The sequence below is a fragment of the Balaenoptera physalus genome, assembly GCF_965194825.1.
Source record: "Balaenoptera physalus genome assembly, chromosome: 18".
In the NCBI taxonomy this organism is placed as follows: Eukaryota; Metazoa; Chordata; class Mammalia; order Artiodactyla; family Balaenopteridae; genus Balaenoptera; species Balaenoptera physalus.
In genome coordinates, this window is record NC_138899.1 from 56,513,684 (window position 1) to 56,538,455 (window position 24,772).

General features: G+C 41.0%; 1 protein-coding gene across 6 annotated transcripts in view; it reads left to right on the forward strand.

Annotated features, from left to right (window-relative positions):
• Nucleotides 1-1,957, forward strand: part of NAA16 (N-alpha-acetyltransferase 16, NatA auxiliary subunit) — a 69,154-nt gene extending 67,197 nt beyond the window's left edge. For all 6 annotated transcript variants that reach the window (XM_082435816.1, XM_082435818.1, XM_082435821.1 and 3 more), the window contains one exon: nt 341-1,957. In XM_082435816.1, the coding sequence (XP_082291942.1) occupies nt 341-538 (198 nt within the window). In that variant the 3' untranslated portion in view covers nt 539-1,957. The remainder of the gene's footprint in view (nt 1-340) is intronic.
• The last annotated feature ends 22,815 nt before the right edge of the window (nt 1,958-24,772 follow it).

The following is a 24,772-nucleotide window of genomic DNA, read 5'->3' on the forward strand; positions in this document are numbered from 1 at the left end:
CATGGGCTTAGTTGCTCCGCAGCATGTGGGATCTTCCCGGACCAGGGATCAAACCTGTGTCCCCTGCATTGGCAGGTGGATTCTTAACCACTGCACCAGCAGGCAAGTTCCCTATTGCTTTTTTAAGGTTTTGTAGAATTGATTTTTTTAAATGTTCTTTTTTTTGTGGTGACTACTTATTATAGATAGCAAGAAGTTATTTTAGAGTGTGGCATTGTTGGTTTTCTCTTGCTTAATTAACAAATTGCATCTTTTGATTAAAATAGTTATTAACAAAAAAGATAGTTATTAACCAGAGTTTTTTAAAAAAATAATTTTTATTTTTCCCTTGTTTAAATAGACTTTAATAAAGGTTTCTGAGGCACTGCTTGATGGAAGCTTTGGGAACTGTAATTCTCAGTATGAAGAATACAGGATGGCCTGTCATAACCTGCTTCCGTTTACTTCTGCTTTCCTGCCTGCTGCGAGTGAAGTCGGCGGTCATAGCGCAGCTCTAAACCACACAGCTAACTGTGATGTCTTGGCAAGTGAAATTTGAAATCCTGTAGAAAGTTGACTTCTGTAAAACTCAAAGCTGAATTCAGATCAGGGTTCCTTTTCCAGCTTGTATGTTAATATAGATATGAAATGAAGTACAGTTGACCCTTGAACAACATGGGTTTGAATTTCGAGGGTCCACTTGTATGTGGATTTTTTCAATAGGAGATACTACAGTACTATGCGATCTTCAGTTGGTTGAATCCATGGATGCAGAACCTCAGATAGGGAGGGACTGCTTATACAGAGGGCCACCTATAAGTTAAAGGTGGATTTTTGACTGCTTGGAGGGAGGGTCAGTGCACCTAACTCTTGCTTTGTTCAAAGGTCAACTGTATTGGATAGAATTTTTAAATGGAGTATGCTGTAAGCTTATTTTATTCTTTATCCGACTATGCCAATTTACATAAAAAGCTCTTAAAATTACCTGTTATATACTTGTACAGCTTTCTTAAACTTTTGAATTATCAGCATTGTGATTGGTGCTGTCACTTCATATCATAACTATAATTTCTTAATTAACCTAAGTTGCATACAGCTCTACTGTATTATTTTCTTTAGATCTGGGTTTTGTTTCAGAATCTTATGTTTTGATCCCTTATTGGTTTGTTTTATTATTGTTTGTTTGCTTTTTATTAAAGCACATCAATATTAAAGTGTTAACTATATGTCAGAAGTGATATGGAACTCCTTTTGGCAGATATTTATTTAAAATTTACTTCAGTTTGACCTTTTGTCCACTTTACTTTTTTTGTGATTTACCGTTTTCCTTTTTAATAGCCGTGAAAATGCTATTTTCTGTTGAACAAGGGTACTCCAGTTTTATGTTGATGATTCAGAATATGGGGATCTGTTTGCCTCTTAATCATGGAAGTTCACTGGTAAATTTGTTGTATATCTAGATCAGTCTTAAAGACCCACAGGCAAGAGTTATGCTTTCTTGGCTAAATTGCTTTGCGTTACCAAGTAGTTTGTATGTGAGTGCTTCAAGGGAGCATAATAGGGTAGAATACAAATTACAATGAGATATTCTTACTCTTATAGCCATGCATTGACTATTAGATACATTTTTATATCAACAAAATGAGAATTTAAACTATCAGCTAGTTTAACTATTAAAACATAGTATTGTTGAGCAATATTTTGGGGGGGTAGCTTTTGTTCTATCTTGTACAGAAAACAGTAATAGAATCATTGAATATGTTTCAGAACTGTATAAATGTCTGTAACATTAATACTTCCTTTTAAAGGCAAATGTAAATTCAAAAGGGGAGATTTTATTTAGAGAAACAATTCTAATTAAAATGGTTTTCCTTCACTCTAAGCTAATATTTAGATTCATAATTGTTGAGAGAAAAAACCTTACTGTAAAATAATGCCAACCTATGTAATGCTATAATAAATTATTTTGTATACAGTTGCTTATTTGTGTTTGTGTTATTGTTTCACACTATCAAAATATTTTTGCAAAATGTTTTTTCTTTGAGGGAGTAAAAACTTAATTATCTTAGTTTCTACAAGTTTATTTTAAAAAATAACCAACTACCAATATATTCTAGTGCCACAGCAGCTTGGCTTCTTTTTAGAGTTTTAATAATATTAGAACTAGGCTATCTTTGTTACTGAATATCCTGGGAAACATGTAATTTGTCATGTTAACTTTCAGCAAGATGCCATTTCTATAAAAGATGCCAGTTAATCATAATTAATGTGGAAATTGTGCTTTCAACAGCAATCTTTAAAAAGTATTTCATTCAGATCATTTGGAGTTTCTGAAATATATAGGGTGGATACAGTGGAGATGTGAGAAGTTAGGTTTAAGGTGTGGAAGGCAGGATAAAGAGTGACACTGGGATGAGTGAAATCCAGTAGTATATTCCTCTGTGTATAGAGGTTGTATCTATTCTCCTACCTACTCCCATCCCACTTTGAGTATAAACATTGTAAACCTGGGATATGCATAGGGATCTTTTTTAGATAAGAGAGGCAGGGTTTTGTATCATGTCCCTCCATCCCCTACCTCCAGCCTACCCCCAACTTTGGCAGAGGGCCTTTTAATTTTGGAAAGCTAAAAGAGAATAATGATAAACCTAAAGGAGAGGCATCTGAGAACCAAGTACTTAGTGAAGCCTCTAGTCTCAACACAAAAAGTCCTTTGTTGATCTTGCCAAGTTTATCAGAACAGATAGGAAAAGACAAAGATTCAAGTGACAGTGTGATAACTTCAGAATTTGGCTTTAGGTTTCTTGTGGTTTCTTTCTTGAGGAATGAATTTAACAGGCAAAGCCTAAAGGGTAAAGAACCATAATTCAGTCTGTGTTTATTGAGCACCTTTTATGCTTCAGACATCGTTTTAGATATTACAAATATAATAGTGAACAAAATTGTCCTTATTTTCATGGAGTTTATATTTTAGTAGGGGGAGAGAGAAACACATCTATGATAAACTATCAGGTAGTGATAATTACTGTGAAGAAAAACCAGATTTCTTCAAAGCATTATTGAATGTAAGAAGATGAGGGATTTTTTTAAGTATTGATGAGAAATAATTTTGAGCTTAAAATTTTATATCCAACCAAATTAGCATTAGTATGTGACAGCATTTAAAAATATCCTTAGGCAGGGCTTCCCTGGTGGCGCAGTGGTTAAGAATCCGCCTGCCAATGCAGGGGACACGGGTTCGAGCCCTGGTCCGGGAAGATCCCACATGCTGTGGAGCAACTAAGCCCGTGTGCCACAGTGGCTGAGCCCACATGCCACAACTTGAAGCCTGCACGCTGAGAGCCTGTGCTCCACAACAAGAGAAGCCACTGCAATGAGAAGCCCGCGCACCACGACCAAGAATAACCTCCACTCGCCACAACTAGAGAAAGACCGCGCGCAGCAACGAAGATCCAATGCAGCCAAAAATTAAATAAATAAATAAAATTTAAAAAATAAAAATAAAAAAGGAGAGAGCTAAAGTGTCTTTTAAGAGGAAGTTATAGATGTTAAAAAGATTAAGAAATTGATGAATTTTGTGTCATGCACAAAACATGAATATGGTTATAAAAACTACCATAAGACCACAAATGTTAAACTCAAATCAGAAGCTAACTCAGTTTATCTAATGAGAAGCAGAAAAAGAGAGGAACAAAGATTACAGTAAATGAAAAATAAGGTGGCAGAAATTCTGATGAAACACTGATGACAATGTGTAAATGGGGTAAATTAACCAATTAGGAAACTCAGATTCTCAGATTGTATTAAAGATTGTTTACAGGAGACACACTTAAAAATTGAAATAAAAGGCTGGAAATAGATATAGCAAGCTAATATGAACCAGAATAAAGGTGGAGAATAGTGAATAGAATTTAATGCAAAATACAATGGCAAAGAGGTATTATTTATACATTGATTAAACAATAACAAATTTAACAGTAAAAATTAAATGGTAAAAAATGGTAGAAATTTTTAACTGTGGTGATAGGTATTAACTGGACTTACTGTGGTGATCATTTTCCAATATATACATACATACAGTGAGTCATGTATACTTGAAACTAATAAAATGTTATATGTCAATCATATGTCAATGAAAATATGAAAAGATAATGTCTACCGTTGACTTATATGCATTTAATATAGCTTTAAATTATATCAAGCAAAAATAGATTGCTGAAGAGAGAAATAGAAATATCAACAGTTGCAGATTTTAGTACACCTTTTCCCTCTCAAAAACTGAAAGGTAAAGCAGACAAGCAGAGAGCAGTTATTGAAGACAAACCATGTACAGTAATTAGTTTGAGCTAGTATGTATTGATAAATAGAACTCTACACTAAATAGGGTGATTGGGAAGGGTTTATTGTTTTTAAGTAGGATGGGGCAAGAAGTCATTTCTAATGAATGACATTTGGACAGCTTTGCAGATCAGATATTGGGGGGAAGAATATTCCAGGAGGACTAAAACGGCTCAAGGTCTTGAGGTGAGAATCGTCAGTAGCTGGGTGGCAGTGTGTCTTTTAAGTTCTTTAATATGTTGTGGAATGAAAACATTTGGATGGGTAGGTTTAAGTAACTCAGAAACTTAAGAATTGTAACAGATTTCAGTGCCTGGTGACTCCTGTCCTCTGAGAAGATAGTTAATGAGGTCTGATAAGTTTTTATCTGAAATAACTTAGACTGGACAGCCTCAATAATAGATTTTGTTCTTAACAAATTGTTAAAGAAAATTATTTTAATCACTAATAGCATACCTGCTAGCCCTACCTCCTTCCCCCTGAACGTGTAGATGTTCTAGAATACAAATTGCTGTTAATATTTTAGCTGTACTTTGTGACTTTACACTTCAGGATAACTGTTGTGATCAAGTGAACGTTCTTTATCTCCAAGTTCCTCAAGTGTCTTCGTAGCACCTGAGTTGGATTATATGTTACCTTTGGCTCTTGGTAGCCTCTGAATCTACGGCCATATAATCAGTTCACCCCACAGCTGATTTCGGACTGGTTGGAGTTTTTCTAATCATCAGAGGCTAGGACTGCCTTTGAAAGGACTCCTATCTGGACCACTGTGGAATTCTGAGAGCCTGAAAGCCTACCACCCTATCTGCACCCTACTCCTAATCCACCAGGGATCTGTTGGGACTAATACTCTTGGCAGACCTGTGGCTAATCTCTTAGTGACCACTTAAGGCATAAGCCCCTCTGTCTTGTTCCCTTCTACCGTACTCTCATCCTCATGTTCTGTTTTCTCTTCCTTAGCCAAGCCTCCTTCTATGCCTCTTCCTTGTATTCTTTGCAACTTATCCTCTGGAAATGTTCCATTCCATGGTTTTTATAGTTCTATACATCTTCACTCTCTGCCCTCAACATTTTCCTTTCTCTTGACCTTAACTGAAAACTTTAACTTAGAGATCTCCACCCATTATGCAGTTCTTTCAAGTGGAGGCTGTTTATTTTCTCACAGAAAATATGTATCTGGAGAGACAGTTCACATTAGCCTCATTCCCAGCTACTGCTTCCAGACCATTACTCTTCCATTATTATACAAAAACCCATGTTTCTTTGAGATTAATGCCACTGGGCGGTACTACCCTAGACCCCTCTTTATTGCAGTCATTTATATGGCTCTCTGACTCACAGACTTAGCTTCAGCGAGGATTAATGAATTCACGTGCAAAGCGCTTAGAACAGTGCCTCAACACAGTGCCATATCAGCATTTGCAGTTGTCGTTATTATCTTTGTCTCTCCCATACCTCCTTGCTAGGGAGGCCTACCAGGATGTGGGCTCCTGATGGATTCTGCAGAGTAGGATGGCTTTCCGTTGTGCCTTGAGGAATTTCTTTTTAGACAATAGGAGCTTTGTGGCCGACAGCTCCTGGGACCTCTGACTCCTTTGTGCTCTATCAGCCTGAAGGAAGCAGCAGTGTGTTTAGTGGCTCCCCACGAGGTGCCCATGGCCATCAGGTGGGGAGCTTAAGAAACCCACGCTAGGCCCCTCACCGAGATTCTTTTCTTAATTATCAGTGTATAATAATGGTCAGAATATACCCCATAAGTTAACTAAAGAAAACAGATTAACAAAGCATAGCATCCTAACAACACCCCTGCATTAGACTGTAGGGTGATATGGTTTAAAACAGGAGACCCCAACCCCCGGTTAGGAACCAGGCCGCACAGCAGGAGGTGAGCTGCCGTCCAGGCGGAAACGCAAGCGATGGGGAGTGATGGGGAGCGGCAGATGCGTTTCCGCCTGAACCATTCTCCCCACACCCCCACCCCCGCCCCGACCATGGAAAAATCGTCTTCCGCTTTTGAAACCAGTCCCTGGTGCCAGAAAGGTTGGAGACCGCTGGTTTAAAAGACAGCACTCAGCCATTTGGATTTGATTGGCCTGGGACAGAAGCTGGGGAATGTTTCTTTTATTTAAAAACCTGTGTGGGGCTTCCCTGGTGGCGCAGTGGTTGAGAATCTGCCTGCCAATGCAGGGAACACGGGTTCGAGCCCTGGTCTGGGAAGATCCCACATGCCGCGTAGCAACTAGGCCCCTGAGCCACAACTACTGAGCCTGCGCGTCTGGAGCCTGCGCTCCGCAACAAGAGAGGCCGCGATAGTGAGAGGCCCGCGCACCGCGATGAAGAGTGGCCCTCGCTCGCTGCAACTAGAGAAAGCCCTCGCACAGAAACGAAGACCCAACACAGCCAAAAATAAAATAAAATAAATAAATTTTAAAAAGCAAAAAAACAAAAAACCCTGTGTGCCCCAGGCAGAGAACTACTGTGTTTGGCTCTGGGACAATCGTTCCCCACCCTGGCTGCACATTATAATTACTCGAGGAGAGTTTAAAAACTACTGCGCTTAGGACCCTCCCTCCAGATACTCTGATTCAATTGACCTGGAGGGGGGCGGGGAGGCTTGGCCTTAGACATTTTTTTAAAGCTCCCTTTAAGGAACTAATTTTGATGTTGAGACGCTCTGTCCCGGGGGGTGATAAGATAGGACGTGAGGAGTTTGCAGACCGTGGGGTGGCTGTGCTGGAGGGAAGTAGCAGGAGGATCCGGGAGACCATTCATCGCTTTATTGAGGAACATCTTCCTAGTTCTTCACAAATCTCTTCCCAGCACATGACCTGAGACCGGGGCATTGAGGAAAAGAACACAGGTTTTGGAGGAAGACGGGCATTGCCTTTCAAGTTGGTTGGTGATGCTCTTCAAGCTGGATGACTTTGGGCAAGTCATTTCCCCACCGTGCCTTGTCGGTAATAGCCTGCCCCTGCTGTGCAACAGTCTGTAAATGGGAGCTGTTCGCTTTAGTTTAGTAAATGTTTGAATCTCTTTTTTATTTCTCTGCAAGGTAGTTGGTTGGAGCCTTCTGAGCCCAAAGAGGCAATTGCTTCTTCAAAGCAACTTCACCCACCTTGAATTGGAAACTACAGCCAGCTCTTCCAGCAGTCCACAAGTGCCCTGGATCAGGACTGTCCCCAGTACAGTGGCTGTGTTTGCTGAACCAAAGACCCAGGCTAAACCTCATAAATCATATTAAAAATTGTGAATGGTTATATGAAAAGGATTATGAAAAGATAAAAATTCAATGACTTTAGGTAACAAATTTAGGGTTTTGATACAATACGTAATTATTTAAAATTGGAGGGCTTCCCTGGTGGTGCAGTGGTTGAGAATCTGCCTGCTAATGCAGGGGACACAGGTTCGAGCCCTGGTCTGGGAAGATCCCACATGCCGTGGAGCAACTAGGCCCGTGAGCCACAACTACTGAGCCTGCGCGTCTGGAGCCTGTGCTCTGCAACAAGAGAGGCCGCGATAGTGAGAGGCCCGCACACTGCGATGAAGAGTGGCCCCCACTTGCTGCAACTAGAGAAAGCCCTCGCACAGAAACGAAGACCCAACACAGCCAAATAAATAAATAAATAATAATTAAAAGTGCTAATAATTAAAAAAAAAAAAAAAAATGGAACCAGCCTGGAAAATTCAAGTTGTGGGTTCTAACAGGTCACCTTCATATTTTTCACAGCACCTGGGTACTCAGATAATGAAAAAAGAGAAAGAAACCAAATTCAGAGATATATGGAGAGAGATTAAAAATCCCAAGGCTCTGAGTTTCTGGTCTCTTATCTATAGTCTCTATTGTTTGGAATATAAATAATCTATTGCTAATAATTCTTTTTTTCATTTCTAATATCCTACTGGTCTTATTTATTTATTTATTTAAAAAATTTTTTTGGCTTCGTTGGGTCTTTGTTGCTGTGCGCGGGCTTTCTCTAGTTGCAGTGAGCGGGGGCTACTCTGTTGCGGTGCGCGGGCTTCTCATTGCTGTGTCTTCTCTCGTTGCGGAGCACAGGCTCTAGGCACGTGGGCTTCAGTAGTTGTGGCGTGCAGCCTCAGTAGTTGTGGTGCACAGGCTCAATAGTTGTGGCTCGTGGGCTCTAGAGCACAGGCTCAGTAGTTGTGGCACATGGGCTTAGTTGCTCCGCGGGATGTAGGATCTTCCCGGACCAGGGCTCGAACCCGTGTCCCCTGCATTGGCAGGTGGATTCTTAACCACTGTGCCACCAGGGAAGGCCCCTACTGGTCTTTAGAGTAACTATTATCACTGCCCATATCCACCCTTTTCAATACATATTATGAAATCTCCCAGGCTAGCCTGTGAGGGTCGTTATGAATAATGGAGCCCATAACAAGTGCTACTGTCTAGGTTATATGCTACTTTTGTTATTTACTTTAAAAAAATTATATTTTTAAAAAGCCATAGCCTGCCTTGTTTCCCCTTCATCTTCTATCTTGTTATTTCTTGTCCTTAAAATCTGGTTGGAAAAAGTAAAGGGAAAAGATGAGAAGGAGAGCCAGTTACAGTTAGGACGGTGGGTGGGGAGGAGGTGGTTAGGGGGGAGTGTGGGGTGTCGGGGGAAGAGCCCCTGGTTTGGAGTCATAAGAACCGGGCTGCAGCTTTCACTCAGTCTTGTCCTGCAGTTAGTGGTTTTGTTTGGCTTTTCTCATGAGTAAATTGTTTACATTAAGGAGTAGTGTAGAGAGAAAATGGGGTAATACATGCAAAAAGTCTGTTGTGTCCTGGTAAATGTTTAATAACTGGCTCTGAGGTTGAGGGGTGAGAGGGGAGAAAGCCCTGATTTGGAGAATGTGCTGGTTTTGTGGTGTAAATACTCCTCTTATGGCTGGTTTCAAGCTGCCAGTTTAGCGTCACTGAATACAGAGTTGGGAAGTTGGGAAGAGAAGCCACAGTAGGCTCTTTGGAGCCTAGATGAGCCAGCTCCAGCACACCACTGGAAAGTGTACCCCGAAGAGTTTGAAGACCCCACTATCCTCATATAAGCAATTGTGTTAACAGTAAATCCTCATAGCACCACAGAAAAATCCATGGCAGTTTCCGTGTTGCTAATTTTTAGTAGCACACAATAGGAGTTCAACAAATGGGGGTCAACCAGTGATTGAGTGAATGCAAGACCTCTATTAATTTCCCAAAGGAAAAGCGGTCAGGATGGGGAAGAACAGCAGGAAATCTTAATAATGGCAAACAAAGGGACTTCCCGGATGGCGCAGGGGTTAAGAATCTGCCTGCCAATGCAGGCGACATGGGTTCGATCCCTGGTCCGGGAAGATCCCACATTTGGCGGAGCAACTAAGCCTGTGTGCCACAACTACTGAGCCTGTGCTCTAGAGCCCGTGAGCCACAACTACTGAGCCCATGTGCCACAACTACTGAAGCCCGCATGTCTAGAGCTCGTGCTCTGCAGCAAGAGAAGCCACCACAGTGAGAAGCCCGCACATGGCAACAAAGAGTAGCCCCCGCTCACCGCAATTAGAGAAAGCCTGCGGGCAGCAACAAAGACCCAATGCAGCCAAAAATAAATAAAATTTTAAAAATAACAGCAAACACCCACATTTAGGATATAATTTAAACCTGTTGTTTGAAAATAGGTTGTTGGGGGATTTGGTAACACACCCTGGAGCCATTCATCCTGAGGTCACCACTTCACATCTTTCAGGTATGTCAGTGACCCAAAAGGAGCCTGAGTGAAATTGGAGGGGGAGAGAAAAGGATCTTGTCTATCTGTCTTGATACAGAGATCTGGCTTTAGAAGGAAAATCAAAGATGGAATCAACAAGGGTTAGTACATTAGAACTGGGCAGGTAAGTGCACTCTGGAGCTGTGGCCAGGGCTCCGGAGACCAAGTCTTTATTTTAGCAGCAATTTGACCATGCATCCCTCCATCTGTTTATTAATCTATCTATTCATCATCCATCCAATCAGGGTCTTCAGCTGAACAAAGTAATTTAAACTTGAAATACTTTGGGAACAACAAATACCTCTTAAATACATTTTGAATACAATTTGGTACATCTGGCTACATGATAATCAATTAGTCAATTTAAAAATTCTTTATTATGGAAATTTTCAAATATACAAAAACATAGAATAGGATAAAAAAAACCCCATGTACCCATCACCCAGGTTCAACTGAGTGAAATGAATTGGGGAAGGGTTGAGAAAAGGGGTGCATGTCCACTTGACTTGGCCCTAGAGGCTGCCAATATGATTTCATCTGTTCCTCTATCTCCCCCAACCCATTTATGAAACAGTATGATTCTAGTAATGCTGTCCTTTCTCTGGTTTTTCTCCCCTCTATAACCACCATACCATTAACACATCACATGAAATGTTTTGAGATTAAAGTTTATACAACACAGGGAAGAATGAGATAATGCCATTTGCAGCAACATGGATGGACCTAGAGATTATCATACTAAGTGAAGTAAGTCAGACAAAGACAAATATCATATGATATCACTTATTTATGGAATCTAAAAAAATAATACAAATGAACTTATTTACAAAACAGACTCACAGACATAGATAACAGTCTCAGGGTTACCAAAGGGGAAGTGGAGGGGGAGGGATAAATTAGGAGTTTGGGATTAACAGATACATTATATATAAAATAGATAAACAACAAAAACTTACTGTATAGCACAGGGAACTATATTCAATATCTTGTAATAACCTCTAATGGAAAAGAATCTGAAAAAGAATATATATATCTCCTTCCCCTGAACTCAGACTAGATATATGTAACTGAATCACTTTGCTGTACACCTGAAACTAACACAACATTGTAAATCAACTATAGCTCAAAAAAAACCAAGTAAACAAACAAAAAAAACGCTTACACAATACAGGAGAGAACAGTAAACTTTAAAAGGCCACATGCTTCCAAGTGGATTTGTCAGAGGCAATCTTGTAAGGGTACCTACCTTCATGGATGTAAACTGTACAACAGGATGGTTACAACTGTACACTTTCCAGTCAAGACTCCAGAAAGACGAGCAGGTAGGAGTTTCTCCTGAGTGTTTTCAGCCCCCAGGTTTTTCTGACCAGTTTTAAACCGCTCTGGTGAGCATGTCGTCTACCTCCATCAACAGCTTCTCTGGTCTGTCGGTACCTTTCTTAATTAACAACCGCCAACTAGGAGAGTATATAGGCTCAAGGCTAGGGTCAGGATTTCATCTGCCAACCTGAATCGGAAATACAGGACCTAATAGGGGGCGGGATGGAATTGATTGTTTTAAAGAAAGAACACCAAGTTTCTGATATCTGTTTCCATTCTGCCTTCTCCCCCTCAGGCCCACCCTCCACCCCACTGTGCATCTTAGCTCTCCAGCCTCTCCACCCATTGGTCTTCTGGAATATATGCTTTCTTTCCTTCTCCGGCCACTATTTCTCCATCCTTCCCCCTGGACTCAGATGAGATGTCACACCTTGGGACCCCTCCTGTGTGGTTCATCTCCCCACCTGGGCAGAGAGGTTCTAGGTATGGGTTCCTGTATCCCCTCTCGCATCTGTACCCCACCCTGCCTGGCGCAGTCCGGAGGGAAGGGGTCAGTAACTCTTCATGGCAGGAAAGAGCTTGTGGGTTTTCAGGAACTGGTTATTCTCAACTGGGATTTTCCAGCCCTCCTTTATGCAGCCCACAGGTAGCCTGGGTACCTTGTTTCTGCTTCTTAGTATTTGTCACCAGAGGTTGGGAAGAGGATGCGAGTGCGATAGACCGTGGATGCTGCTACTGTCTTTAGGAAGGTTGAATTTTTGGCAGTGTGTTTTTTTATAGTAATTTCTTATATTTATTTTTTATTGAGAGGTAACACAAATTTTAAGGGTGCAATATGATGGATACACATGCACACACACGTATACATACATACACACACACGTGTGTGTTTGTGTGTGTGTGTGTGTCTAACCACCAGTCAGGTCAATATATAGAACTTTTTTTTTTTACTGTCTTGTTAAATGCCATCATATATTTAGACTTTTTTCACAACATGAAAATCAGTTAACAAAATCTGACTAAATAGTTGATATTTGTAACCTGGAGGATTACACTGCGAAGACTTTTATTCATGTGTTAATTTGTAATTACCTTCATTGGCCAGCCTCTGGAATGGACTTTTAACGTTAATTAAGGAGTTTTCCATTTCAAAGCTAAATATTTTCTGTTGGCAGTGTGTTTGGATTCTCCATGTTTTTAGCTTTTTTCTCCTGTCATTCATAAAACCAAATTCCCCGAGCCTTGAGAGGACCTTGGGAGTGGTTGTCAGAGGATGTGTCTTCAGGAATGGAAAATTCACCAAGGCCCATCTGTCAAAACAGAAGTGACAGAAGCCATAGAGACCCAAGGCAGGTCTATGAGAGCAGTCCCCCAACTGTGTGCAACGGAATCTCCTCTCCAGGGAGATTCCAATGTCACTAGCATCCCACATTTTGGGAAAACCCACCTGCTTGGGTATTGGATTCTCTGTTTTTCTGGAAGTGGCGAGAGGGCGCTCACATTTCTTTATGCCTACCCTCTGTTGAACTGCCTTCCATACACCTCAATATTAAATCCTCAGACCACCCTTTCAGAAGGGACAGCTGAGCAAACAGTGTTGTGAAAGGCTGAGTAACTTGCCCAGAATCAGGTGATAAGTGATGAGCCTGGGATCAAACCCACAGTGGGCTCCCCCGTCAGCCCAGGTTCTTTCCATTACTGTTGATGCTAATGATACAGAGAAGGGTTTCCCACCAGGTGGGACCCACGCTTAGGGGGTATAGGGAATTCCCTATTTGTTCATTCATCGGGAGGCCCTGATTCACCCCAAATCACTCAGTGAGACAAATGTTTCCTTTTTAATTCCTTCTTTTTATCCTTCTAACTTGGAACAAATCTCCATTTGGTGCTGGTATATCCCTAATAACTCCCTAACACTCACTGATTTCTCTTTTTATTGATAACAAAGAAAGGAGGCCTTTAGCAGTTATCTGTATCTCTAACATTTTATAGGGTTGTTTTGTTTTCTTAGTATTTATATTTATGTTCCCCTCTTTATATGGCAAATAATAGTAGCTTTACACTTATGGTAGTGCTATAACGTTTCCTTTTTAAATAATTTGTTTATTTTCCTGAAATCAATTCATCAAAAAATGAATTGATTTCAGGAAAAGTTAGGTAATAAAAGCAAAAATTCAAGTGCTGGGTCAACTAGGTAGCCACATGCAAAAGAATGATGTTAAATCCCTTCCTCACACCATACACAAAAATTAGACACATCTATATGAGCTAAAATTATGAAACTCTTAGAAGAAAACATAGAAGTAAATTTTGAGACCTTAGATTAGGCGATATTTTTTTAGATCTGAAGCCAAAAACATAAACAATAAAAGAAAAAAAACGAATAAATTAGACTTCAGCAAAAATAAAAAGTTTTGTGCTATAAATGACACCATCAAGAAAATGAAGGGCTTCCCTGGTGGTGCAGTGGTTGAGAATCCGCCTGCCAATGCAGGGGACACGGGTTCGAGCCCTGGTCTGGGAGGATCCCACATGCCGCGGAGCAACTGGGCCTGTGAGCCACAGTTACTGAGCCTGCGCATCTGGAGCCTGTGCTCTGCAACAAGAGGGGCCGCGATGGTGAGAGGCCCGCGCACCGCGATGAGGAGTGGCCCCCGCTCGCCGCAACTAGAGAAAGCCCTCGCACAGAAACGAAGACCCAACACAGCCAAAAATAAATTAATTAATTAAAAAAAAAAAAGAAAAGAAAATGAAGAGACAACCCACAGAATGGGAGAAAATATTTGCAAATTATATATCAAATATGGGACCTGTATTCCAAATATATAGAGAACTCATAACTTAATAATAAAAAGACAAATAACCCAGTTAACAAATGGGCAAAGGATCTGAATAAATATTTCTCCAAGGAATATATACAAAAGACCAATCAACAAGCATATGAAAAGAGGTTTGATATCATCAGTTATCAGGAAAATGGAAATGAGATACTACTTCACAACTACTAGAAAGGCTATATTGAAAAAGATAATGACAAGTATTAGCAAAGTTATGGAGAAACTGGAACCCTCATACATTGCTGGTGAGACTATAAAATGGTACAGCTGCTTTGGAAAACTTTTTGGTAGTTCCTCAAAATGTAAAACATAGAGTTGTCATTTAGTTCAGTAATTTCACTCCTAGATAAATGAAAACATGTGTCTACACAAAAATTTGTACATGAATGTTCATAACAGCATCATGATAACTAAAAAATGGAATCAGCACAAATTTCCATCACCCAGTGCATGTATAAATAAAATGTAGCTGTGATGGTTGATTTGATATGGTTACATGGCTGGGCCATTGTGCCCAGATATTTGATCAAAGATTATTCTGGATGTTTCTGTGTAGGTATTTTTGGGATGAGATTAACATTAAATTTATAGACTTTGAGTAAAGCAGATTATGCTCCATAATGAGGGTGGGCCTCATCCAATCGGTTGAAAGCCCAAGGAGGATACAAGACTGACCTCCCCTGAGCAAGAAAGAATTCTGCCCACAGACTACCTTTGGACTTGAACTGCAGCTCTTTCCTGGGGCTCCAGCCTGTTAGCCTACTCCATGAGATTTTGGACTTGCCAAGCTTCCAGAATCATATGAGCTAACTGCTTAAAAATAAATCTCTCTCAGGTATGGAGAAAAGAGAACCCTCCTACACTGTTGGTGGGAATGTAAATTGGTACAGCCACTATGGAGAACAGTATGGAGGTTCCTTAAAAAACTAAATATAGAGCTACCATATGATCCAGCAATCCCACTCCTGGGCATGTATTTGGAGAAAACCATGGTTCAGAAGGATACATGCACCCCAATGATCATTGCAGCACTGTTTACTATAGCCAAGACATGGAAGCAACATAAATGTCCATCAACAGATGAATGGATAAAGAGGATATGGTGCATATATACAATGGAATATTACTCAGCCATTAAAAGAATGAAATAATGCCATTTGCAGCAACATGGATGGACCTGGAGATTACCATACTAAGTGAAGTAAGTCAGACAGAGAAAGACAAATATCATATGATATCGCTTATATGTGGAATCTAAAAAAAATGATACAAATAACCTTATTTACAAAACAGAAACAGACTCACAGACTTAGAAAAAACGTATGGTTACCAAAGGGGAAAGGTGGGGGGGGGGCAGGGATAAATTGGGAGTTTGGGATTAACAGATACACATGACTATATAAAATAGATAACGAACAGGGACCTACTCTATAGCACAGGGAACTCTGCTCAATATTCTGTAATAACCTAAATGGGAAAAGAACTTGAAAAAGAATAGATATATGTATACATACTGAAACTAACACACCATTGTAAATCAATTATAGTCCAATATAAAATAAAAATTAAAAAAATCTCTCTATATACATATATACACATCCTGTTGATTCTGTTTCTCTGGAGAACCCTGACTAATACAGAGATATATCTATATAATAGAATATTATTTGACAATAAAAAGGATTGAAGTACTAATTCATGCTAAAACATGGATGAATCTTGAAAACATTATATGAGTGAAAAAAGCCAGCCACAAATTATATGATTCCACATACATGAAATGTCCAGAATAGGCAAGTCCATAGAGACATATAGTAGATCAATTAATGGTTTCTTAGGTCTGGGAAGTGTGTTTGTGGGTAGGGGTGGGTAGAGGGGAGGAATGGGGAGATAATGCTAGTGGGTCTGGACTTTCTTCTGTGGAGGATGAAAATGTTCTAAAATTAGTTGATGGTGATGGTTGCACAACTCTGTGAATATACTAAAAAACACTGAATTGTATACTCTAAATGGTGAGTGTACAATTCAATACAGCTATTTTTAAAAAAAGTACAAGTCAGCGATATAGTGAAGTTCATGAAGAGAGTACAGAAATGTCCAAAATGCTGGGAAACACTGAACTGGAGCCTCCGGTTCCTCAGAGAATCACGGGTACCTCTCCAGAGACACACTGTCTGCACATGTTTCCTTTTTATTCCCTGTTGTGTTATTCATCGTCACAAGCAAATCAATCCAATTTTGGTCTAGACTAGTAGCTGCATTACTCAACCTGATTAAAAATATAAGAGCAAAATATAGGTTGGCTTATGAAATAAGAGGTAGAGACACTGACAGATGCTAAAGAAGGAACCTAAAATACATGTTGGACCACTGCCTGGAAGAAGGAAGGAAATTTATGTTATGAGGGAGGTTTATGTGGTATTTCATGTTCTGAGTGTTTCCATCCATGAACAAAGAGCCCGATCTGCTTCTCATCTTACAATGGAGACAAACAGAGCTGGTAGGGCCTGGCTGCATGGCCAGCACCCTCAACTGCCTCTGAAAATCAGTGCCTAGAGATTTTCTGGAGAGTTGGTGCTAATGTATTTCTGAGTGACCACCGTCTATTCCCTCAAAAGATATATTTTAAAAAATGGATTCAGGGGCTTCCCGGGTGGCGCAGTGGTTGAGAATCTGCCTGCTAATGCAGGGGACACGGGTTCGAGCCCTGGTCTGGGAAGATCCCACATGCTGCGGAGCGGCTGGACCCGTGAGCCACAATTACTGAGCCTGCGCATCTGGAGCCTGTGCTCCGCAACGAGAGGCCACGATAGTGAGAGGCCCACGCACAGCGATGAAGAGTGGCCCCCACTTGCCGCAACTAGGGGAAGCCCTCGCACAGAAACGAAGACCCAACACAGCCAAAAAAAAAATAAATAATAAATAATAATTAAAAAAAAAAAAGACGTTAGCCTGTATCAATTTAATTCAAAAATCTCCCACTAAATTAAAAAAAAAAATGGATTCAGCGTAAAAATCAGTTTACTGGGGTTCACTTGCATATTAAGTAAAAACCTTTATTAAGTAGTCAAGCTTTCTTGGGTGCCACCCTCTTCTCCGAGAACCATCTAGCACATGCTACCCAACCCCTCACAGCCCCTACCGAGTGGACGGAAAGTCCGTGTGACCCCACCTCACTGACCACAACTGATTCTACCAGGGGTAAGTATCTGATCCACATTGGGCCAATCAGACCCTCTTTTCTAGGAATCTGTGATTCAGATTTAGAGGTTAGTTAATGTTTCCTAAAAGAAGTTTAGAGTGACTTCTAAAATTTTTCATTGTAAGCATATGGAATTGCAAAGGATGTTATTTCCTGGTTTCCATAAATACTTACATTTTATTTTATTTTATTTTTTTATTATATTTATTTATTTTTGGCTGCGTTGGGTCTTCGTTGCTGCGTGTGGGCTTTCTTTAGTTGCGGTGAGCGGGGGCTGCTCTTTGTTGCGGCGTGCGGGCTTCTCATTGCGGTGGGTTCTCTTGTTGCAGAGCACAGGCTCTAGGCGTGCGGGCTTCAGTAGTTGTGGTGTGTGGGCTCAGTAGTTGTGGCTCGCGGGCTTTAGAGTGCAGGCTTAGTAGTTGTGGTGCACGGGCTTAGTTGCTCCGCAGCATGTGGGATCTTCCCAGACCAGGGATCAAACCCATGTCCCCTGAATTGACAGGCAGATTCTTAACCATTGAGCCACCAGGGAAGCCCAATACTTACATTTTAGAATAAAATAATCATGTCACTCTTTTACCCATATCAAGCAGTATCTAAATTCATCCCTTAAATTTATCCATCCATCATCCATTTAAAAAAAAAACAAGCACTATATTAACAGCAGGACATTTTCCATCATTCTCTTTTCCCTTTAAACCTATGTTTCCATTCCAAATAGTTCATTTTTTATTGATCACAGCATCTTAATTCTCCAGAACAAAAATACCTATGTAAATTGAAATTAGAAATGTTAAAATTTGCAGTGACCATAAGGTTTTAAGTGTATTAAAAGCAAGTTAAATATGCTATGTAATTTCATAATTATACAACATAAAGTAAAATTTTATTGGCCTTTTAAACTTTTAATTCATGTGTCCAGTGATAAATGTTATATATTGATGAATATCACATATTCCTTAATCCCCATATATAGTAACTAACTTTGTTCAAATAAATGTGCAGAGGAGTCTGGAAGTAATTTGTATACTAATGTCACTCAATTTTTTGAAATTCTTCTCGGTTTTATGCCAAAAATCACTCAGTGATCTTCCATTAAATATTATTTTAAATGACCTGTCGGTGGACAACTCTAGTAGCTCCTTCTTCAATTTTGATAGAAGCAATGAAATAAAAACTACCTGACTTGCCCAGTAGCAGACGCTATCAATACCCCACCCACATCCCCTAGGCACTTAGCATTTCAGTACGTGCACTATGTATTCAAATACATATATGAATGATCCTTTGAAAGCTTTCACTTTGCCTGAGGGTTCAAGGAGATAAGCATCAGGGAGTTAATACCCTTGGGGACAGCCTTCAGTCAATGACAAACGAGATTCTGAGCATGAATACTACAGCTTCCCTGACTCAGAACCCTGAGGTGTGTTCTACACCGTCTCCCCAGGGCTCTCTATGGAAGCGAACCCCTGTTTCTCACAATGGTAACTCATTAAGGTACTCTGTATTGGCTTCCTTCTCTTCCCCCTCAATCATTTCCCACTCTCCTGCTGATGCTGCCTGGGATCACCTCCCTAAAAAAGAATTTGCACTCAGGTCTTGATGTTGGCAATGCTTCTGGGGTAACCCAGCTGCAGTAGGTTGAATTGTGGCCCCCGAAAAGATACATCCATATCCTAACTCCTGTAACCTGTGAATATGGCCTTATTTGGAAAAATAGTCTTTGCAAATATAATTAAGAATTGTAAGATGAGATCATGCTGGACTACCCCAGAAGAGGGGCCTTAAATCCAGAGACAAGTGTCCTTATAAGAGAAAGACAAGGAGACACAAAGACAGAGAAGGCCATATGAAGACAGAAGCAGAGATTGAGTGATGCAGCCACAAGCCAAGGCATGCCTGGAGCCACCAAAAGCTGGAAGAGGCAAGGAAGGATTATTTTTCCTTAGGAGGGAGCTGGTCCCGGCTGACATCTTGAATTTGGACTTCTGGCCTCCAGAACTGTAAGCAAATAAATTTCTATTTTTGCAAGCCACCAAGTTTGTGGAAATGCTTGTTATGGCAGCCATGGGAAACTAATACACCAACCTAAGACATTCCTTTAGAGTTATTCATTTTCTCATCAACACCACTATTTTAAATTGCCCTTTGTTGGGTGCCTGGAGATTTTTATACCGAGTGGCAATGCACCATTGGAAGATTCAGATGAGCGAGAGATTGAGTTCCCAAACCTAACCCTAACCCTAACCCTAACCCTAACACTTTTCCTAAGTGGGAGAAGCACTATGGAGAACAGGGAGGTAGAAATAGAGCACCAGTATAATAGTTTGACCACACTGCTTCTCTGGCAGGACAGTTTTAAGAAAGAAGACAAACTCAAGTTGAGGATCTGAAAATTAATTCCCTAAAAGTTGCTGAGAGCTCATAAACTAGCAACTCTCTTTGCTACGTCCAGTTTGAAGGCCGTTGCTGTCGGGCACAGTGAGGCTGGCTTTTCTGGAATTTGCAAGGTGGATTTATTTTCCTCTTATCCCCTCATCCCTGCCTCAGCCCAGAGAGGAATGACCATCCCCAATACTTTCACTTCCTGCCTCCCCCTTCATCCCTTTTCTGGCTGCTTCTTAATAGAAGAGGGATTTATTGATCATTGGCTAAGTTCGATCAGGATCATCAATAGGGTAGGTTGACCAGTCAACGTCACGTGTACCCCTGTGCAGCATGAGCAGTTGACTGTCCCCTCTTGAACCTGCCTGTGTTCAGGTGGAGCAGGTCTTGTGCTTCCAACCTTCATGTTGTAGGCGCCCTGGAGCAGGGCCTCCTGGAGGAGAGTCACATCCTCACTACAGCCACAGGCCTGATTGCTCTCAGTCAAGTGGGGTTGGAGTAGGAGGTCCCACTGTGTTCTCCAGCCCAGCTTTCCCATGAAGAAAGCTGATGCTTTGGGACTATCTACCAGTCCTGGTTGATTCTTCATTAGCATCCCCTCTCTTCCTCACTAGAGCTTCTCCAGAACTTGCTCCAACCTCACCTAGTGAAAGATCTGATAGCCTTTTCTATTCATGTGCATATTTGGTGCACAAAGATAGTCTTTTTTTTTTTGGCTGCGCCCGCGGGATCTTAGTTCGCTGAACCTGTGCCCCCTGCATTGGAAGCTTGGAGTCCTAACCACTGGACCGCCAGGGAATTCCCCACAAAGACGGTCTTTTATCTTTGAAAAACATCAATTGAAAATTGTTAAGAGAGTAGATCTTAAAAGTTTTCATCACAAGAAAAAGAAATTTGTAACATTGTATGGTAGCAGATGTTAACTAGACTTATTGTGGTGATCATTTTGCAATATATACACATGTTGAATCATTATGTTGTACAATTGAAACTAATATAATGTTATAGACCAATTATACCTAAATAAAAAAAGAAAAACATCAAGAAAATCCATATGAATTAATTTGGCAATACTTGGAGACCTCATGGGCCTGGGATAATAATCTCTCCCATCTGTCTTCCCCAGGAAGCCCCTGAGAGAGGCTCGTTTGTGCCAGGGAAGTGAAGATTCACAGCATCTGGCTCAGCATTCGGTCCGGCTCTCTGAGAGCCAGCCTATGCGTCAGCCGTGAAGAGGCAGGTTTGGGAAGCTAACTCACTGTGGTCCACAGGTGACTCAGAATGGAAGCTAGATGCTACCACATGGCTGAACCTTGAGGACATTCTGAGAAGTGAAAAAAGCCAGACGTTTAAGGACAAATATTGTATGATTTTACTTATATGAGGTACCTAAATTAGTCAAATTCATAGAGACAGAAAGTGGAATAGAGCTTCCTAGGGCTCGGGGGAGAGGTGAATGGGGAGTTAGTGTTTAATGGGCACAGAGTTTCAGTTTGGGATGATGAAAAAGTTCTGGGGATGGATGGTGGTGATCGTAGCACAACAATGTGAATGTACTTAACGCCGCTGAACAGTACGCTTAAAAATGGTTAGGATGGTAAATTGTATGTTATGTGTATTTTCCCACAATAAAAGAGAAAAGAATGGATCTAGAGATTAATAACAGGATTAGGTGTGGTCAGTGCTCAAGGGATCCCAGGGACTGGGAGGGAGTGCAGGAGGGGTTCTGTCAGTTATGTGATATGAAGTGAGGGCTGTGGTCAAAGGGGGTTGGATTTCTCTTCTTACCTTACATTTCCCAGCTATATCCCTCAGTGGATCTAGAAGAGCAGACGAGAAAGCATCCTCACACACGAAAAGGAACAAACCACACAAACATGGCATGACTGCGCTTAGAATACAGCAAGCTTTTGCATTCTCTAGACTTGAAGGAGAGTTCGGCCAAAGCTCTTTCTCCCCTGGCTCCATGTATCCAGATGTGATGACTGCTGTCACTGAAACCAGGCTGAGTTAGTGAGGCACAGCCTTTAAACCAGTGAGAGTTCCTGGACTTTCTTGGTTTGGGATTCTTTTGAGCATCTGATGACAAGTATTAACTTTCTTACCTGAAAAATCCACATATACACATCCATTCATGGATCCAATTGGGAGTTCATGGGCCTAGGGTTACACACACCTGCTCTAGACACTGAACAATTTTATCTAGGCATTTGCCTGCCATGTCAGCCTGTCAGCCATTGCCACCAGGTCAGTGTAGGTGCCAATTAGGCCCTCGCTCATAGGTACTCCTAGAAGCTGACAGTCTGGGAGGAGACATACACATTATTGGTTGGGATTTCCTAGTTTTAAGTGACAAAAAACTAACCTAACAAGCTTAAGTTAAAAGTCAATATATTGGTTCTTTTAACTGGGATAATGGGTTGCAGGTACTGCTGGTTCAGGCTTAAAGAATATCATCAGGGAACTTCCCTGGTGGTCCAGTGGTTAAGACTCCACGCTCCCAATGCAGGGGGCCCGGGTTCAATCCCTGGCCAGGGAACTAGATCCCACATGCCACAACTAAGGAGCCTGCATGCCACAACTAAGGAGCCCCCAAGCCGCAAATAAGGAGCCCACAAGCTGCAACTAAGGAGCCCTCCTGATGCAACTAAGACCCGTCACAACCAAATAAATAAATAAAGAGTATCATCAGGATTCAGTCTCTCTCTCCATCTCACAATTCTGTTCTCCTCTGTGTTCTTAGATTTTCCCATGGAGGCAAAGCTCTAGGCATCCATATTAGTACTAGTGATTTAGGAGGAGAAACAGATTCTTCTCTTCCAGGATCCAAATCAAGTCTCCAAAACAGGTTCTACTTGGGTCACAGACCCACCTTCTCTCTGTGGCCAGCCTGCATCTTGTGCTTCCCCACAGATTGGGGAGGCGGGGGCATGTAACTGACAGCCTTAGAAAGTGGAGAAAGGAGTTCCTGAGAAGAAAAGGTCCTGAACAGAATAAAAGTAACAGACATCTGCTGCAGACGTGTATGCAAATGATTGTAAGTCAGCATGACGAATACTATAAAGGAAGCACAGTGAGGTCTAGTGGGGACAGAGGAGGGGTCATCAATTCTACTGGATATGTTTTGGATAAAAGCAAGTAAACCTTCATGAAAGATATCATGTATGATCCAGTTTTTTAAATAAAAATAGAAATATATTTATTTTGCTAAACATTGTTTATCAATAGCTCCATGGCTATTGTCTTCTTTGTTCATTGTTTTATTCCTAGATCCAAGCACAGTGCCTACATATTTTAGGAACTCGATGAATATTTGTTGAGTTGGAGTTTTAGAACAACAGTAGGGTAACCTCCTGTTTAGACTAAGATTTAAAGAAATTGAAGCACAAAAAAGATCATGCTGATAAATTTATGTCCCATTTTCTGGTTTGTCTTTAGTAAGCTCTTATCTACAGAGACTCAGCTTTGAAATAACCCCAGCACTCAGTTTTATTTGTATTGTTATTATTTCTTATCACCAACATCTGACAGCCTTGATTTTGTAAGTTCTCAGGCTCTTTGACGCATTATTAAATGAAGCATGTATGTGAGAACACTAAGCAAATATAAAATCCCAGAAAAATGTAAGCTGCTTTTATTATTAGAAGTTTGGAAATGCCATAGTCTTTAACTTATTCTTGTGACATAATGAGAGTGCTTGGAAGAACTGAAGGTTTTCTTAGTCAGCTTGCTTCTCTTTCTATCCAGTCTCTCCCTAGAGAATTTATCTTTTTCACTGTGATCCAAACAGACCTGAAATGACATGGAATTTAGGCAGCCTGCATATATAAACTAACTAATACCTAATCAGGATCTAGTGAAAAAATTACTAAGGTGAGGAGTTTTGATTTAGTAATACTTAACTGTTACTTACATCAAATACCTTTTTTTTTTCTGGCTGCGCATGCGGCACGGCTTGTGGGATCCTAGTTCCCCGAACAGGGATTGAACCCAGGCCCTCGGCAGTGAAAGGCAGAGTCCTAACCACTGGGCCACCAGAGAATTCCCTCAAACAGCTTTTTGACCTTCGTTTTGAGTGTCATCACTTCACACCTTAGGCCGGCTCATTCCTCAAAGGCTCTGTGCTGGTTTTTCTCTCCCACTCTCATCACCGGTCCATGCTTGGCCCTCTTTTATTTTATCTACTTGTGTGCTTATTTGTTAATAATGTAATGACCGGGACTTCCCTGGTGGCACAGTGGTTAAGAATCCGCCTGCCAATGCAGGGGACACGGGTTCGATCCCTGGTCCCGAAAGATCCCACATGTCGCGGTGCAACTAAGCCCATGCGCCACAACTACTGAGCCTGCGCTCTAGAGCCCATGAGCCACAACTACTGAGCCTGTGTGCCACAACTACTGAAGCCCACACGCCTAGAGCCCACCCGGGCTCTGCCACGAAGAGTAACCCCCACTCGCTGCAACTAGAGAAAGCCCGCGTGCAGCAACGAAGACCCAACACAGCCATAAATAAATAAGTAAATAATTTTAGAAAGTTACCTTTAAAAAAATATAATAAAATAATGTAACGACCACCCACGATCTCACTATCCAGTCAGGGAACCAACACACTGACAAAAACTTCCACCTTCTGTGTGCCCTGCCCTGGCCCATCCCCCTGCCTCTTCCACCTGTATAGCCACAATTCTGAATCTTGTATTTTTATTCATTCTCGATTTAAATTATTTTTTATCACACATATATGCATGCAAAGAAATTAATGATTAGTTTCAACTCTTCCTGACTTTTATAAAAAGGATATTATGCTGTATATAGTCTTCTGGGACTTTTTTCCCATTTAGTTTTCTATTACTAAGAGTCATTTACTTCTATTACTAAGAGTTGTGGTTTGCAGTGATTCATTCATCTTCACTGTGGTATAGTATTTCATTGTTTGACTATACCAGCATTTATTTATCTGGCCTCCTGGATACT